At 39.5% G+C, this 16,000-nt stretch overlaps 1 protein-coding gene across 5 annotated transcripts; it reads right to left on the reverse strand.

The window, feature by feature from the left end:
* Positions 1-2,430: 2,430 nt before the first annotated feature.
* On the reverse strand, positions 2,431-9,472 carry LOC104420629 (disease resistance protein RUN1-like). Of its 5 annotated transcripts, XM_039306176.1 has the most exons (5): positions 7,206-8,762; positions 6,922-7,054; positions 5,913-6,060; positions 4,271-5,830; positions 2,431-2,832 (listed from the first exon to the last, which is right to left on the reverse strand). In XM_039306176.1, exons 1-4 carry the CDS (start codon positions 8,328-8,330, stop codon positions 5,815-5,817), a joined length of 1,422 nt encoding a protein of 473 aa, XP_039162110.1. In that variant the 5' UTR covers positions 8,331-8,762; the 3' UTR covers positions 2,431-2,832; positions 4,271-5,814. The 5 variants fall into 5 exon arrangements, with proteins under 5 accessions (XP_039162110.1, XP_039162109.1, XP_039162107.1 ...); XM_039306175.1 differs by having other exon boundaries at positions 4,271-6,060; XM_039306173.1 differs by lacking the exons at positions 6,922-7,054; positions 7,206-8,762 and having other exon boundaries at positions 5,913-6,059.
* Positions 9,473-16,000: the final 6,528 nt, after the last annotated feature.

The raw sequence follows: 16,000 nt of genomic DNA on the forward strand, positions 1-16,000 counted from the left end.
CTCTTGATCTTTTTGCAATAAGGACTTGATCATTTGCATTCCCACATATTGAACGAATCAATACGCTTGCGCTTAGAGCTCGTAGCCATTTATAAGCTAGAACCAGCATTGCAAATGTCTATTCTCAGCTCAAATGCCGTTAGGCGGTCCTCTACTAGCTCAAGGTGGCGCACGGCATCCTCAAGATCTTCCATAATATGGTCAAGAGTTTCTAGTGCTTCTTGCTTTTCCAGCACATATTGAATTTTTATATTCAATATTTCACAATTGTTGCCGTTCATATCAGCAATTACGTTCTTAGTTCCTGAAACCATTAATCTGAACACATCGGATATATATGCACGAATAATTAATGCCTATCATTTATGCATCCACTTTGCATAGACCCATCATATCAATAAACAATTTTAAGTAAGGTTTCAGAATCAAAATGTCACTATATTTCCAATCATTCTCCAAAAATCCTAACTCAAAATTATTATTAATATAATTGTCTTATGCAAAATAGATTTTATGAAATTACAAAAACTTCTATTACTACCCACAGCTAACTACCCACATCAATCAGCAATAACAGAAAGTAACAGATAATTGACATCCAATAAAATAATAATACTTTCAACTAATACAACAATCAATTACACTAAGTAATATATCCAAAAAGAAATATCAACATAGAAAGAGATATTCAACACTCAAAAAACATCTCAAACTAATCTAAGAAATTAATAGGGAAAGTCCATTATAATATATCAGTCAAAGTATCTGAGAAAACTGAAGGCACATTTGCCAACCATGGAAAAACTTTTGGAGAGCTCTCATGTCGCCACCAAGGCGCATTCACTTTGCGCCATGTGGCGCTCAATCTAAGGGTTGAAGTTTTGGCCAACTCAATCCTATAGTACTTTCTTACAAAAGCTTCCACTAGCCCCCTGTAATCCGGGACCACGTTGACCTCCCATAGCCGATCTAACACTGCTTGCCATTTAGGTGGAAGAGTGTTCATCAAGGCTGGCACCTTCTCAAAATCCGGCATAAGATAACCATTCCAGATGATTTCCTATATCATCTGATTGACCCTGACCACGTGTGATACTAAATCATCGTCATGCCACCGATAATCAACTAACTCTTTCATCAGCCTTTTCAGTCTAGCTCTTCCTTCGTCTGTTCTTGGGACTGCAGATATCCGTGCATAACGCATCATAGTTCCTGCAACAAATGTAGAACTAAAATTGATCACTTATAATCCATAATAAACAAAATGGAAAATACATAATTTTCCATGATTCATGCAACAAATGCAGAATAAAAAATGGATTACCTCTAACCCATATAGACATTTTTGAAAAAGAAACAAATCTTTTTTTTTTTTTTTTTTTTTTTTTTTTTTCGGGTCAACGGTTAGCGGTCAACAGTCAATGGTCAACGGGTCAACGGTCAAGTCGTCGGACCGGTCGGGCCGGTCGGGCCGGGTCGGACGAACCGACCGCACGTGTCGCGCGCGTGCCAGGCGTTCGCGGTCGAGTCGAGTCGGGTCGCCGGCCGGTGACCGCCCGCCAACCCGTCGCCGGCACCGACGCCGCCGATGACGTCATCCCAGCGGTTACCGACCGTTGGATGACGTCAGCACGCGTCGGTCTGCCGATCGGCACGTGCCGGTTCGCCGCCGGCGTCGCGCACGTGTCGGTTCGCCGACCGGTGCGTGTGGCGCACGCGCTGGCCGATGCCAGCGCTTCGGGCGCGTCGCACCCACGCGCAGCGGCTTCTGGCCGCGCGGGTGGGCGTGTGCGATGTCGTCCGGCGGCGCACGACATGTCGCCGAACTCGCCTCGACGAGCACTTTCACCCTATGTATTCAGAAATCGATTTCAACTTACGGAAACTTGAAAAAATCGATGAACAGTGCTCGGGTGTCGGGATTTCTTGCCCCGATCCGTGCCGGCCAATTTTCTTCGCGAAAATTCAATCAAAAAACATGAAAAGGGTCGGGAAAACATGAACCTGGCTCTGATACCAATATTGGGAATAACGGATCCCCGAAAACCGGATTCGATACTAAATTGAACCCCTAAAGCAATGCGGAAGACGAAGCCCGGGAAAAAACACGTATCACCAATCGTAAAGCACACCACGGATTCGAGCGTACCTTGTTAGCCACAGATTAGACACCAATGTCAAAAATCGAGGAAGAAATTCTAATCCGATGATGTCAATTCGCCCTGAAAGGGAAACGGCGTCGCCTTAAGCGTTTGGAGGGAAAGAGAGAGTGAGGAACGTACGATAAAGTGACCAAAGGGTGCGTTCTCTCTCTCTCTCATCCCTTTTATACGTTCCCTTATCAACGGGCCCTAATTCCGTGGGCCGGGCTTTTAGGCCCAACATGGGCGGACGGGCCTTAAGCCCATCTCATATAAAACCATCAGAAACAAATGCCTCGAGGCAAAACAATAGTACAGATAAGGCGGCCTTTATTCTTATGGGTATGCTTTGCCAGACGCCATTGGCATTCATTACTTACAGGGAGGGGCCTCTCCGGTTCTGCTGCCAAATGATCGGCCAACTCGCCATCTTTATCCTCAATTGACCTCACATTCCGTTGAAGCTCAGGCGTTGGAACGACACTCTTCCCGGCCTTCTCCTCTGCTTTACTTCCTGTTTGAAGTGGCTTTTACTCTAAAGGGAAAAAACAGGGGAGGATGCAATGCAGGAAACTATAGAAGCTCAGGTATTGGAACGACACTCTCCCTAGCCTTCTCCTCGGCTCTAATCCTGTTTGTGTTTGAAGTGGCTTTCCTGTTCCTGTTCCTGCTTGAAACGGCTCTCCTGTTCCTGTTTGAAGTGGCTTTTAATCAAACTGTAAAGCCTTTATTAAATATTTTAGGCGCTGTTGGAACACACATCTTACTTGGCTGAACACAACCACATGCAAATTCATGTGACACTCAACTCCATCAAGGACATAAGTTACTTCATTAGTGGGTAGGTTTTACATGGAGGAGCTTGTGTACTTGAAATACCTCATTCAGCAAAATTGTTTTGAGTTGTGCAATGAAACTCTGATTCTTTTAGTGCCATATCTTCCCCAGCAGTAATTGCAATATACCAAACTCATCCCCATATTGAATAGCATTGAGTAAGAAATGGACTATATAAGGTGGAGTATATCACGTGAAAAGAAATACACTAAACTAAACAATTCACTTCGTAAAAAATGAAAATAACATTTTAAGAAAAGACTGAGCTATTCTATATGTTTCTTCTAGGCATCGAAGTTTTCCCAATCATTTGTAAAAAAAAAAAAAAATTAACCATATTTCGTAGACTTGCTGCAAATATGGAACTTTCTCATATACAAAAAAAGGAAAGAAAAACTGAAAAAAGAAAAGAAATTGAGAAATATATATAAGTGTGGAGTGGGTATTAAAATAAGCGAGACCAAATTTAATTCATGTCTATTTGATTTTTTTTTCGATTTTCTATAATTATTACAAATCTACCAAAAAGTTGAATTCATATTTGTGGATGGTTGCGTCAAGAAAACCGAAAAGAAAGAGAGAGGGAGAATGGCTCAAACTCACCTTCTTGGTAAAGTTCTATTGATTTCAGCCTTGATTCAATTAGTAAGTTTTCATGTACTTCATACACGATTGAGTAGAAGTATTTTGGGAGTTAAAAAACAAAGAATCATCCTACTTAACAAATAGTTAAATGAGCAGAAGAAAATAACTCTACTTCACCTCACAAACAATGAGCAAAGTGTATTGTGAAACGAGTACATGATTCTTTTGAGTGATAAATACCAACCTTATCTCTATGATAAATAGTATAGGTAAGAATCAAAATTATTTTAAGTGAAAACAAAAACTTATCTGAGCAATTCACTCGTCATATGATGAGAAACTGAATGATGGCGTTTCTTCTGGATTAATGAAGTTCTTTCACTTATTTTGATACCAATTGAACAGATCCCCTAACTTATCTAAATTTTGGAACTTTTAAATGGACGGAGGGAGCAAAAAAAGGGGAGAAAAAGGTGTAGATAACAACAAAAGGAAAATGAGAAAACACGACTAGGAAAATAGAACTTGCAGGTGTGCCAAAATTTAGATCGGCCTTAGAATAAATGAGGTCAGTTCGAACGCATATTCATCTCTCGACGGCATCTTCATTGGTCCGATAGCAATAAGTAAACTAAAGTACCAAAATCTTTGTATTCAGGTAATCGAATGTAAAGTACAGGATAGAGAAAAGGTTCGGCGAGGCTCACGTTATGGTGCTTGTAGTACTCGAGATAGCCCCGAAAGTCTTCCCGGCGGCAACCAGAGGTATGTATGTGGCAGTAATTTGACAATTTCGTGCTTGATACATCAATCAGACTTTCCAACAATCCGCACCCATGAACTTGTAAGTTATCCAAAAACTCTAGCTCGTCAAGGCCCTTGACAACCTGCAGCCGTTCATTGTCCTTGATGTTCAAATCCTTGAGTTTCTTTAAGTTTGATAAACCATCAAGACTTTGCACATAAGGACATTCGAAAAGGCTGAAGTATTCCCATGATTCCGACATACCGACAATTTGTATCTCGAGTATCTTGGGGCAACGCCCCAGGGTGAACCTTCGCAGCTTATTTAAGGCTCTCAACGGAAGGATTAGTCTCCCTTCACAATTAGTCAAATCAGTCGCATACCCATTATCATTGTGCCCGGCTTCTCTCAGATAAGTTAGGCTTCCCAAGGACTCGCACCCTTCAATGAACAGTACCTCTAGTGATTCGAACACCAGAGGACATTGGATCTCAACTAGCTTTGGACAACTCACTAGGACCTCTTTCAACTTCCTCATGCCTGATGGCCTCAATCTCTCGAGATTTACATGGCATCGCACATCCAAATTCCCTGCACGCAGAACTCGAACCACACTGAGTGTCAATTCTTGCAACGGAGTCCTTTTCATTTGTGGCACTAAATCTTGCCATGGAGACCTACGAAGCTTTAATGGTGACAAATTTATTGGGATCAGAGAGAGTGACTCCGTCGAATTGGCATCATGAAGGGCTAGATATTGCAGAGACAAGGGAAGCTGCAGCACGGTTTGCACGTCCAATCCATGCAAATCAAGTTTCTTTAACAGAGGAAGGAAAACCAGCTCAGTAGAAATACGAACATTGCAAAGTCTCAGTCTCAAATTAGTCAATTTGGATAAATTCTCAATCCACCATAAATGATTTCCATAGGCTCGTCCTCTAACATCTAGATCCAGCTCAACCAAATTAGTCAAGTTCCTGAGATTCGAGACATAGTGCAACGATCTAGATGACACAATTAGGTGGGTTAAACTTGTTGGGAGTACCGGCAACTCTTGAATCTTATCACATCGCATCAACTTCAATCTTCGCAAGTGAGGAAGCATGTGAATGGTATTTGGAAGATCTTTTAAATAGCGACTACTAACTTGAAGCACTTTTAGATTTTGAAGTAGTCCAATAGCACTAGGTAATCCATCAAAGTCACCCTCAAAGTGTACCTCAAGTAACGATCTCAACTTCCATATGGATTCTGGGAGTTTTTTCACTTTACACCACAGTATAGAGAGGAGCTTCAACTTCACTAGGTCCCCGATTTGGTTAGGCAAATCTTCAAGACAACCGCAGCTACCAATCCTTAGCTCAGTCAAGCACTTTAACTTCCCAATAGAGCTGTCAATTTTCCTCAATTGGGAACAACATTCTAAAGTAAGCCTCTCTAAATTCAGGCATTCGGAGAAATTTGGTGTTTGGGTTATGTTATTGCAACTTTTAAGAGAGAGAACTTTCAATTTTCTTGCCATCTGTCAAAACGATACAATATTCAAAGGATGAAAAATAAGATATTACTTTAGAAAAAAGAATAAAAAGAAGTAAATTACGTACCTTATTAAGCCCTGCAGTTTGGAATCATCTATGACGTCATTGTCGGTAAATTGAAGAATGACCAAATTCTTTAAGTTCATGATGATTGGCTTAGACGTTTGAGGAGGATGACTCCAAATAAACCATCTTAATTTCGTAAGACAATTCTCTAAGGCTCTGTTTGTTTGTGTTTCTTTTTTTTTTGTTTTTAAACACTTTTTCTACTTTTTGTTCCTGGGAACAAAAAGGAAGAAACGCGTTTGGGTGCGTTTCTGTTTCTTTTGTTCTTTTGTTCTCGAAACAAAAAGAAACAGAAATAAGAAACACAAAATTTGTGTTTCTTATTTCTGAAACACATTCGAGAAACACTTTCTATTTTCTTCTTCTTTTTCTTTCGCCGGTCGCCGGCCTCGGCCATGGCCGGCGACCGGCCGACGAGGGCCGGCGGCCTCGCCCAGCCACGGCGAGGCTCGCCGGCCCCCTCACCGTCCCTCGGCGAGGCCGAGCTCGCCCGGGCGGGTCGGCGAGGCTCGGCCTCGCCGAGCCACCGCCAGTCGAGAGCTCGCCCAGACCAAGGCGAGGCCAACCTCGCGCCGGCCCGGGCGAGCCTGATCTCACCTGATCCGGCGAGGCCAAGCTCGCCCGGTCGGGCGAGGCTCGCCCGCCGGATCCGGGGCGAGTCGGCGTCGCCCGGGCGGTGGCCCGGCGAGGCCGCACTCGCCGTGGCCGGGCGAGGCCGCCGCCCCGTCGTCGCCGGTCGCCGGCCATGGCCGAGGCGGCGACCGGCCAAAAGAAGAAAAAAGAAAAAAAGGAAAAAAAAAAAGAAAAATAAGAAAAAAATAGAAAAAAAATAAAAGAAATAAAAAAATTATACAAATTTACTAAACGTGTTTCTGTTTATTTTTTATTCCCGGAACAAGTTTACCAAACGCGCTTTTTTGTTCAAAAATTGTTCCGAACAGGAAAAACACTTTTTTCTATTTCTGTTCCCTAGAACAATTTTTAAACAGTAAACGCAAACAAACGCACCCTAAGTTACCAACTAAGGTTCCCCCATTTAATTTGAGGTACTTTAGATGATCAAACCTTCCAATATCTTCACATTGAATGGGATTAAGATAACTTCTGCATAGATTAAGATTCAATGCTTGAACTTTCTTCATCTGCAAGTGAGAGCAAGAAATGAGTGGTATTCAGTATTCTATTTCAGAGGAAAATGATTCAAATGGGAAAAAGAAGGAAAAAGAGCATCCAAGTGCAACATAGAGGATTTTCTTGTAGAGGAAATATAAGTTTTTTCCCATGGCATTTTACCTTCTTTGTTGTTATTGTATTGAGAATTTCCTGTTGAATCCATAACCTACTACACTTTCCAGGATTTGTTGGATTTTCTTGACGAACAATTTCTCTTCCAAGATCTCTAAGTTTATCATGCATCCAAAACTTGTGCTTCACAATCTTTACTAAAGACATGTTAATGAGGACCTCAACTCCAGTTTCTACTGAAAACTCACAATCTTTCCACATGTATGTTGGATTCCTCCTATCCTCACCAATGAAAAAGCATGCAATATCAAGAAAAATTTGTTGTTGCTCTAAAGTTAAGGCATCAAAGCTAATCTTTAACTTTCTGAAAACATCCTCATGAGGTGCTTTCCTTAACTTCTTCAATGTCTCATGCCATATTTGTCGCCTTCTGTTGTAGAGGAACGAACCGATTATTTCAAGAGCAAGTGGAAGTCTCCCAGTAGCAAATGTGATGTCCCTTGAAAGATCACTATAATCATCTGAAGGAGAGTCGCTATCAAAAGCATGCCTAATAAAAAGCTCAAGTGCACAATCAATACTCATCACCTCCATTTCATATTCTAAAATATGATACTTTGATTTGTGGATTCGCAAAACGTCTTTATTTCTAGTGGTAATCAATATTCTAGATCCATAATACAAAGTTTTCTCTCCGACTAATTTCTCCACTTGTGTGCCCTTATCAATGTCATCAAGTATAATGAGGACTTTCTTGTTGTGAAGTACTTTTTCAATCCTCTTCATTCCATCATCACTGTTGTCAATGCTCCACATTCCTGTACGATTGCTGATTTCGGACAATAACTTTCTGTGCAACTCAACTAACCCATTCTCATGAGATGAATTTGCTCGAATATCTTCAAGGAAACAACAACACTTTCCAAAATCAGAAGAGAGTTCATTGAAAACGACCTTGGCGAGAGTCGTTTTACCGATACCTCCCATGCCACAAATGCTAATGAGTCGTACATCATGAGAGTTGACGTCTAATAATTTTCTCAGTGCTACTACTCGATCATTGATTCCGACTAAATAGTCGGTCACCTTCCTATGCTTTGTCTTTAGCTTTTTCACGATCGTTTCCACTACCACTTTGATCAATTTGCCATGTCTACCACAATGGAAAACCATCTTAGTCGGCGAGAAATGCAATTTACGGTTGCCTAATTGGAAGTGATGTTATTCAAGCATCGGGTAGACACGATGATCGGACAGATAATAGGAGCCTAGTGATTTAGAGGTGATCTTCTAGGAGTCCATTTTGAGCATTAATATCACTGCAAAGCATACTTTTTAGGCAATTGGCAACTTGTGCACCATGTCAATAGCATTCGTGCGAAATATATGTACAAATATCTATGCCTTTGAAATTGACATGTTATGATTTGGGTTTGAGCAACGATTACAGAAGTTGAACATGGTGTGTTAAAGAGGAGAAATTTTCTAAGTATAAAAAGATCAAATGATTAGACAGGAATATGCATGGCATTTTTGTTACCCCATTCTTTTTCCTCCCACTCCCACAATCACTCATTAATTAAGCTACCTAGCTATTAATATCAATATTCGCCCATTATATAAGATGACAGTGTTAAGCGGTTTCGCTTTTTTTTTTTTTGACAAATATAGCGTAGGTTCATCATTTAGTATTACTATGATAAAAGTCCCACCTCATTAATGGAAACGTCTATGATTAAGCGTTAATGAAATTGGGAAAACAAGTAATCTTGAAAGTCGGTAGCTTACCCTTTATACTTCTTCACTTCCCACCCCTTTATGGCATCGACCTCCATGAGAGCATCTCTCCACTCATCTACTTCTTCATTGCTCAACTTCTTTTTGTGTTTCAATTTTTGTATGGCATTACGATACAACGGAGTTTTCAGCTTGACATCGTCAGGATGCACATCGAAGAAAATAGGTAGGATGTCTTTATTCCCTTTTGATATGGAGGTATTTGCAACGATCTGCAAGAGCTCGCTGAGGCACCATTGGCTCGAAGCGTAGTTCTGAGAAAAGTTTGGTATGTAGATTTTGGAGTTGTGGATCGCCTGCCCAAGCGATCCATCGATCCTTTCACCAACACGAAGCTCTTCATCATCCAAAAAGACAGATTCCAGCATCAATCAAGCTATGAAAGAGGAAGTCGGTGAATCCCTCACGAGTGTCAGGACCTCTAAAGTTTATGAACACTTGATACTCGCTTTCCGATGACGTCCCTGCATCTGATCTCGCCATAACATTAATTTGCCTAGCTTAGAAGCTCTCTCTCTCTCTCTCTCTCTCTCTCTCTCTCTATGCGACCCAATGTTCTCAAGAGAGAAGGAGGCCGATTCAACACGTCAATGGGGAAATGATGGAGTAGGTGTATGAAACCAATCAAACGACAAAAAAAAATGTGGCTAAGTGGACGGCAGCGGAACGGAAGTCAGCAAACACGCAAAAGATGCCCAGCTTTCCAGACGAATGTAGGGTCTAGTCTGTTGAAATCAACACCAACCTTCACCGACAAAATTAAAGGAAAAAAATTTAATAATTGACTCGAACCTTGAAGACTCAGAGAAAGAAAAGTCCAAATTGGAAGCGCGCATAAGTTGCAAGAAGAACGAAGAAGGGAAAGACAAGTTGGCAAGCAACTTGTGAACGCAAGTGCGTTGAGTTTGTCCAGTTGGCCAAGGGAAATAAGGGACGCCATTTTTGACTTTGCTGGACAAATTAAGGAAAAGTATTGATAGACAATGGAGGTCTTTTGGTTGAAGGGTAGCTCCCAGTGCCAAGAGAAGAGGCCGCGCAATGCAGGTAGACATAGATTTGTATAGCAGTTTGGTATAACAAGTGATCTTGAGATGTTTATTATAATTTTCTTGTATTATCACCACAATGCTTTTGCATGCTCGATAATTGGCATCAGAGCCGTCTCTCTGTGCCCAACGCAATCAAGGGAAAATGGGAAAAGAATTCCGATTGTTGGTAGATTTCTGAAGTTATTTGGTAAAATTTCAGTACGGTCGACATAAAGAAACTATCATTGCAAATTTGATCATCAAATAATCCATTAAATTTACCGCCTTTCAATGGGACCGTGGGTTGATACCAATCTACTCACTCTCATCATCATTTCGATTTTTCGCACCATAAGAGTTCCTTATTATTTGAGTGATGGATGAAACACGATCTGCTATCAACTCGAATTAAAGAGAGAAATGGCCAATGGAACGGAAATATGTAGCAAAAGACTAGAAATGAGCCGCTTTTTACAAGTTCCGTCTACTTAGTGCGTTCATTTAGTGAAAAGTGAGTGATTTGGAATACATTTTTTTTTTTAAAAATGATTGTTTATATTGTTTAGAAAAATTAGTCAATGGAAAATATTTTCATTACAATAATAATCCATGTGATAAAATTACCAAAACAGTCCTAAATTTATTGTAATTTTTCCAATTCAATTATAAACCTTTTTTTTTATTAATTCAGTCCTAAATCTTTTGTAATTGTGCTTATTCAGTCAATTTGGCCAATTTTGGTCGGCCGATCGATTGGATAATTTTTAATAATATAATTTTTTTTGAATTTTATTATTATTATTTTTTAATTTTTGCTTCTTCTTTTTCTCATTCTTCTTCCTCCCTCCTCCCTCTAGCCGGCCGGCTAGAGGTGAGTATCGATAAGGTCAGCCTCGCTCGCTCCCATTGGCCACTAGCAAGGGCGAGCCTCACCATGAGGCCCCACCTGCCTTTGGCCTGGGCGAGCCTCAGTGACCATGGGTAGGTCGCAGCTTTGCCGGATCTGGCAAGGTCAGGCATTACCATGGCTAGCAAGGTTTGACCCTCACCACAGCCATTGGCAACCATCGCCAAAGGACGAGCAAGGTTGTGGCCTTCAAACTCGCCAGATTCGGTGAGAGTGAGCCTTGCCAGCCTAGCTTGCGACCTGGGCGACGTCGCCAGCCTAACTAGCAGCCTGGGCGAGGTCACGCAACCATGGCCAGGCTTCCTCGAGGCCAATGGAGGCCTCTGGCTAGTTGTCGTCAACGACCGGCCTGGAGGAAGGAGAAGGAAGTGAATAAAAAAAGAAAGAAAAAAGAAAAATGTAATAAAAATTTGAAAAATATAATATTATTTAAAAATTATCCACGTCAATGTTGGCAAGCCACCAAAGATCCTTGTTAGTGCCAGCCGCCCATTAGTTTTAGGATTGCATTGAAAAAAATCGCAATAAGTTTATGACTATTTTGGTAATTTTACCTAATCTATGCCTAACTATTTTCTCTATTCATTTATTCTTAGAAATAACAGAAGCAATCATTTTTCGAAAAATATCTTTCAAATCACTTATTTTCCACAAAACAAATGCATTAGTGCCTAAAACTAAAATTAGTCCTTTGAGACACATATCTCCGTTTATAGTTTGACCAACTATAATAAAAAAAATTTCAGTTTGCAATGGAATATCTTATCACTTAAAAAAAAAATCAAATCAAAACATTCCTATTAATTATGCTTGACGAGACATAGTTTACTTTCCCCCTATATAGGCTCTTTGTCGTTCATTATAGTCGAACTTCACAAGATTTCTTAAAAATCGTCGTTTATTTACCGTACAGTTTCTCTGTCATAAAAGCTATTAAACCAATACTATTAATGTAACATAATCGAAAAACTTAGATTAACAGAAATTGTTTTGGACTCCAAACTACTGTCAATATTCTCTCTCGATTGTTAATTTAGGCGACGGGAAAGGTAACACTGTGAACAAAATAAGTAATTCGTGCAAAAGTGACATCAGGAATTTAAGATAAGGTTTGGTGGCCGATAAAAGGTGGCTTGGTGGCCGACCCAAGATTGGGTCTTACTCCATAAGATTCTTTACATGAAGACGGACGAATATAAGGGCTAGTGGATTCAAGCCCAACTTTCGTTTTTGGAAGGCTATAAGGACAAATTATGAGAAGGTCATCGAGTGCTTGAAAATAAGAGAAATTAAAGAATATTGAGCATTCTTTAGGTCAATATCTTCGCTACTTCATTGTAATCGATTGCGTGTCGACTCTTAAGAGTTAGCGAAAGCAGCAAACTCATATGAAAGTCCGAGATAAGTGGCTGTGGTTGGAAAATATTGTTTCGAATTTGGGTAGAACAATAAAGTTAGACTTTCAATTATGATAACACTTTCTTTAAAAAAATATTTGCACCATAATATTGTTGATTGTCACTGGCAAATTTCCTCCAGGACACAATAAAATCTCCATTGAAAATACTAGATAGTAGTTCTAGTATTTCTTCAGGGAAACAATTAGAAAATAGTAGTTCTAGTATTACACTCACATCTTTTCGATATGAAACAAGGCACCTCTTAGTTTATTTTAAAAACAAGTTGAACCTTTATAAATCTCGTTTGCAATTTCTCTCTCTAATCTCTTTAATTCCCGTGTTACTCATTTGTAATTCACTTGCGTATAGAAGCAAACTTTTAATAAAGGGGTCAGTGGTGCAAAAATTCATTTTTTACTATTTGAAAAACCAAATCAGAAATCACCCCCTCTTAATCGTGTATTTGAACCTAGCAATTTCCTCACTGGATTTCCTACGTCGACTGCTTTAAGGATAAGGAATTACCGGTCTTGTGGAATAACATCTCTTTCTGAATGCGTAACCGCTCTTTGATAGAGGAACTTCTTGCTCTAAGAACGTGTCAAATTTTGTAATTCTACAATCACACGGCTTGCAAGCTGTGTTAATAACCGAGGAAAATGAAAGAAACATGTATGTGTGTATATATATCATGTAACATTTTTTATGAGTGGTTGGGATGGAGTTCAAGCTATAATTTTTTTTTTTTGGTCGAAACAAGTTTTACATTAAGTTTGCAATAATTGAGTTGAATCGAGTTCAAATCTTAAGTGCATATACTATAGTGAGTTGAGCTTGAGCATGGAGTTGAGAAACCGAATTTAGTCATATTCATAGTTCAAAATCGAACCATCAATTTCAAGTCAAACTTAGCACCAATAAACTACTTCAAATCAATGCATGGCTCGATTGCATCGTCAGCAGATGAATGAGGTCTGTGCCGCAATCATCGGGCAGATCCCTTCGCAGGGCAGGAGGAGTAGATCTGGTGCTAGCAAGTCGAGGAAGAACGGTGTCTGGCTTCGCATTAACCCCTTTAACAGCCCCTTCCCCAGGGTTCCATACGATGTTGCTCCTCCATCTCAAAGCAGGCAATATGCTCCTGAAAACAATTAAGCTCCTTTCTCGGCAACTGGTTTTGTCTCCCCCCCGCCGTTTCAACTCCTGCCCGGCTGCGCTTTTAGTGCTGTCTCTCAGGGGTGTCAACGGTTCGATTTTTTTGAAAAACCGAACCGAACCGAACCGTAAAAAAAATCTCCAAATCGAACCGAATGAGACCCGAACTAAATACAAACCAAACCGAAATTTCGATTCGGTTCGGTTCGGGTCGGTTCATTTTTTCGGTTTTTGATTTTCAGCTTTCGTTTTCGGTTTTTGCATTTGTTTTTTTTTTTTTTTTCGTTTTTTTTTTTCTGTTGTATATATTTTTCATTTCCAAGAAATAAGCTCTTATCAGTTTGTTGATTTGGTTCGGTTTGGTTAACCGATAAAAACCAAATCAATAAAAAAAAAAAAAATTGGTTTTTAATAAGAATTGAACTGAATGAAAACTGAACTAAAAAAAAAAAAAAAACCAATTTTTTTTTGGTTTGGTTCAGTTTTCGGTTCGGTTCGGTTAACAATTTGGTTTTTGACATCCCTACTGTCTCTACGTCGGTTTTTGCTCATGGTCTCTCTCTTTTCCCTCTTCAACTCCTGCCCCTTTCTCATCTCAAAAGCTAACTTAAATGGTGAAATCTTCATTTATATTTATAAACCAACCACCAACCCCTTTCACTATGAATGTGAAACAACCTCAACAATTTTGATATCGAGCCTATCAATGTGAGACAACCTCAACAATTTTGATATCAGAGCACGGGGTGTATTTCACACGGGGGTATTGCTCGAGATGTGTAAGGTGCTAATTATGGTAGAATCTTCAATTGGGCGTAGTCATAATTTAAGGGTGAATTAAGATAAAACTTTGCATCTTGAATTCTCTTTCTTGCTTTTACTCTTCTTTTTTTGTGATTATATGATGAATCCTAACACCTTCACCGACGATGGTGGAATCGGATCCTGCAGTTGTCGTTGCAATGGGCATTTGGAAACGACGAGGGATAGAAACCGCTGCCTCCACCTTTATATATGCCTTGGCCTCTCTTAGAACATGCTATTACTGCTCCCTATCCTATTTTTACAAACCCCCAAAAAAAGGAGTGAATATAAAGAATTTCTGTTTGTCTAATTAAAATTGCTAGTTAAAGTATTATAATGTAGGCTGGCTAAAAAAGAATACAAGAAAGAAAATGTGTAATATATGTAGTTTTAATTCATGTGAGTTCGACATGTGGAGAAACAAGCACATCGAAAGTTTTGCTGGATTTAATTAGATATTTTTTAAATTGGTAATGATATAGTCGAATTCATTATTTGATTCCATGTAGCGAATTATTAATTTTCGAACTTTATAATCTAATTTTCAAGTATCAAAGTAATAAAAGATTGCTATAATCAAATTCCAATAAAAACAAATGAACGATGTCTAAAGCGATGAAAAAAGGCATATTAATTTGTCATGCCCAGAGATAAGAATAGGTCTCAATAAATCTAACACCTAATGAACGCAAAATGAAATTGATCAAATGCAATGAATTTTTCTTTGTCTTTGGTGCTTATTAAGAAAATATTTTTCAAATTATTTATTTTTTGCGAAAAACTAACGAAACGTGGAGAGTAAAGAGTAGGAACCATGTGGGAGGCCCGGTTCGTCATCGTGAACCTGGGAATGCCAGGAGGCCTTGAGCCTGTCGAGCAATAAGACGGAGTCTGCCACTGATGCACTCCAAGAAATAATGGTTTTCTTAGAAGTTTGAGATGCAGAGGACCTTGGTGAATTGGGTTTTTATTGTATGTGGGTATATATATTTTTAAAAACACTTCATAAACCTATTATATTAATGCCAATTTAATCATTAACATTTTATTGATGCTAATTTAGTCTTAAACTTTTTGAGCCAATGTCAATTCAATCATTGCAGCTTAATTTGGTTGGATATTTCTAACGTGGACTCCAACCGGCTCACATGATATGCGACATTGATAACTTTTAATAATATTTTAATATTTTTTTAAATTTTTTTTTTTTTTCTAAATTTCTATTTTTTTCTTTCCCTTCCTTCTTATTAGGTCACCGGCTGAGGGCCAGCAAGGCTCTACCCTCACCACCCTAGCGTGAGGCCACCCTTGCGAATTTTGGCAAGGTTTGACCCTTGCCAAATCTGGCGAGGGCGAGCCTCGCTCAACTAGCGTGAGGCCAACCTCATGGCCTTTGGTGAGAGCTTGAGTCTAGCCTATCTCCGGCAACACTCTTTGTCCCTCACCTCTAGCTGGTTGTCGACTGGCGACTGGCTAGAGGAAGAAAGAAGGGAAGGGGGAAAAAAGAAAGAGGAAAAATAAATAGAAAATTCAAACAATATTAAATATTGTTTATGTCGGTATCGTGCCATGTAGGTCGGTTAGTATCCATGTTAGTAATATCTGGCCAAAATTAACTATAAAAACTGAATTGGTACTAGCTTAAAATGTTTATGATTAAATTGTCACTATCAAAAGATTTATAACTAAATTAATACAAATATAATAAGTTTATGACTTTTCTAACACTTTTCCCTCAATTTCGCATGTGCA

This window comes from Eucalyptus grandis, chromosome 2 (genome assembly GCF_016545825.1).
Source record: "Eucalyptus grandis isolate ANBG69807.140 chromosome 2, ASM1654582v1, whole genome shotgun sequence".
NCBI classification, from domain to species: domain Eukaryota; kingdom Viridiplantae; phylum Streptophyta; class Magnoliopsida; order Myrtales; family Myrtaceae; genus Eucalyptus; species Eucalyptus grandis.